At 48.2% G+C, this 982-nt stretch overlaps 1 protein-coding gene across 4 annotated transcripts in view; it reads right to left on the bottom strand.

Annotated features, from left to right (window-relative positions):
• UBR4 (ubiquitin protein ligase E3 component n-recognin 4) overlaps window positions 1–982 on the bottom strand; it is a 118730-nt gene that overhangs the window by 13522 nt on the left and 104226 nt on the right. For all 4 annotated transcript variants that reach the window (XM_012801536.2, XM_023509729.1, XM_023509730.1 and 1 more), the window contains 2 exons: window positions 365–494; window positions 96–253 (listed from right to left, as the gene is read on the bottom strand). In XM_012801536.2, coding sequence (XP_012656990.1) covers window positions 96–253; window positions 365–494 — 288 coding nt within the window. The remainder of the gene's footprint in view (window positions 1–95; window positions 254–364; window positions 495–982) is intronic.

Here is a 982-nt window from a genome sequence, read left to right as displayed (position 1 = left end):
CAGCGGCTGGAACCAAGAATTTCTACCTACTTCCTACTTGAAAGGAAACAAGAGCAGTGAAGAGAAAGAAGGCAGAGCAAACGGATGCCACTCACTTGCCGCAGCCAGTTGTTATGTCCCAGTTTGAGATCCAAGGGGGAGGCCCTCTTCCCTCGACGACTCAGGAACTGTTTCCACCTCCACACGTACTTCTCCGTCAAATAAAGATGGCGGAGCTCTGATTTGCTGGGAGATTTCCCATTGCTCTCTAGCCCTGCCAGGCCAAGGATTGTAGGAATAGGTAAGTAAAAGAATTACAGAAAGGGGGACTGTTGAGACAGAGGCAGTAGTGAGTAGTTCTCCATGTTTAAAGAGTCAGACACACCTCTGATAGGAAGACACTTCTTCCAGGCTTCATAGGACGCCTTGGGATCTCTCTTGAGCCACAGCTGAGCCTGGGCATGGATTTCATTGCAGTAGGGCTTCACTGTGGTGAGTGCCTCGACAGGGACATCCTGGAGGAGGTGAGCAGAGCAAGGTGAGAGGGCACAGAGCACACCTGGCGCTGACACCCCAAGGGGCAATGTACAAAGGCAAGATCAGGAAGATGAACATGCATATCTCTTATGCGCTAACACAGTTTCCTGCCAAACCATTCTGATCCATTTTAGCAGAAGCAACTCCACGCTGAGCTTAAGGTGACCAGCTTTCACTGTGCAGGTGATGTTGTCGCTAGCTTCCTACAGACAATCCTAGAGCCACATACGCTAATTCCTACAGCTGAGCTACAGTTTCCCAAAGCATAAATCTTTAAAGGCTCACTGGGCTTTAGAATAGTCTTAGAATGTAAAGAGGCACAACCAGAACAAGCCTGAATAGCAAAGAGCCCTAGACAGCACGCTAAGCCAGCAGTTCTCAAACATTTTGGCCTTAAAACCCTGTCATACTCTTCAAAAAATTACTGAGGACTCCTGAGAACTTTTGTATGTGTGGTTACGAGTAT

Source organism: Otolemur garnettii, unplaced genomic scaffold (assembly GCF_000181295.1).
Source record: "Otolemur garnettii isolate 467f Iridium unplaced genomic scaffold, OtoGar3 scaffold00009, whole genome shotgun sequence".
NCBI lineage: Eukaryota > Metazoa > Chordata > Mammalia > Primates > Galagidae > Otolemur > Otolemur garnettii.
This window is presented reverse-complemented; position numbering and strand designations above follow the sequence as displayed.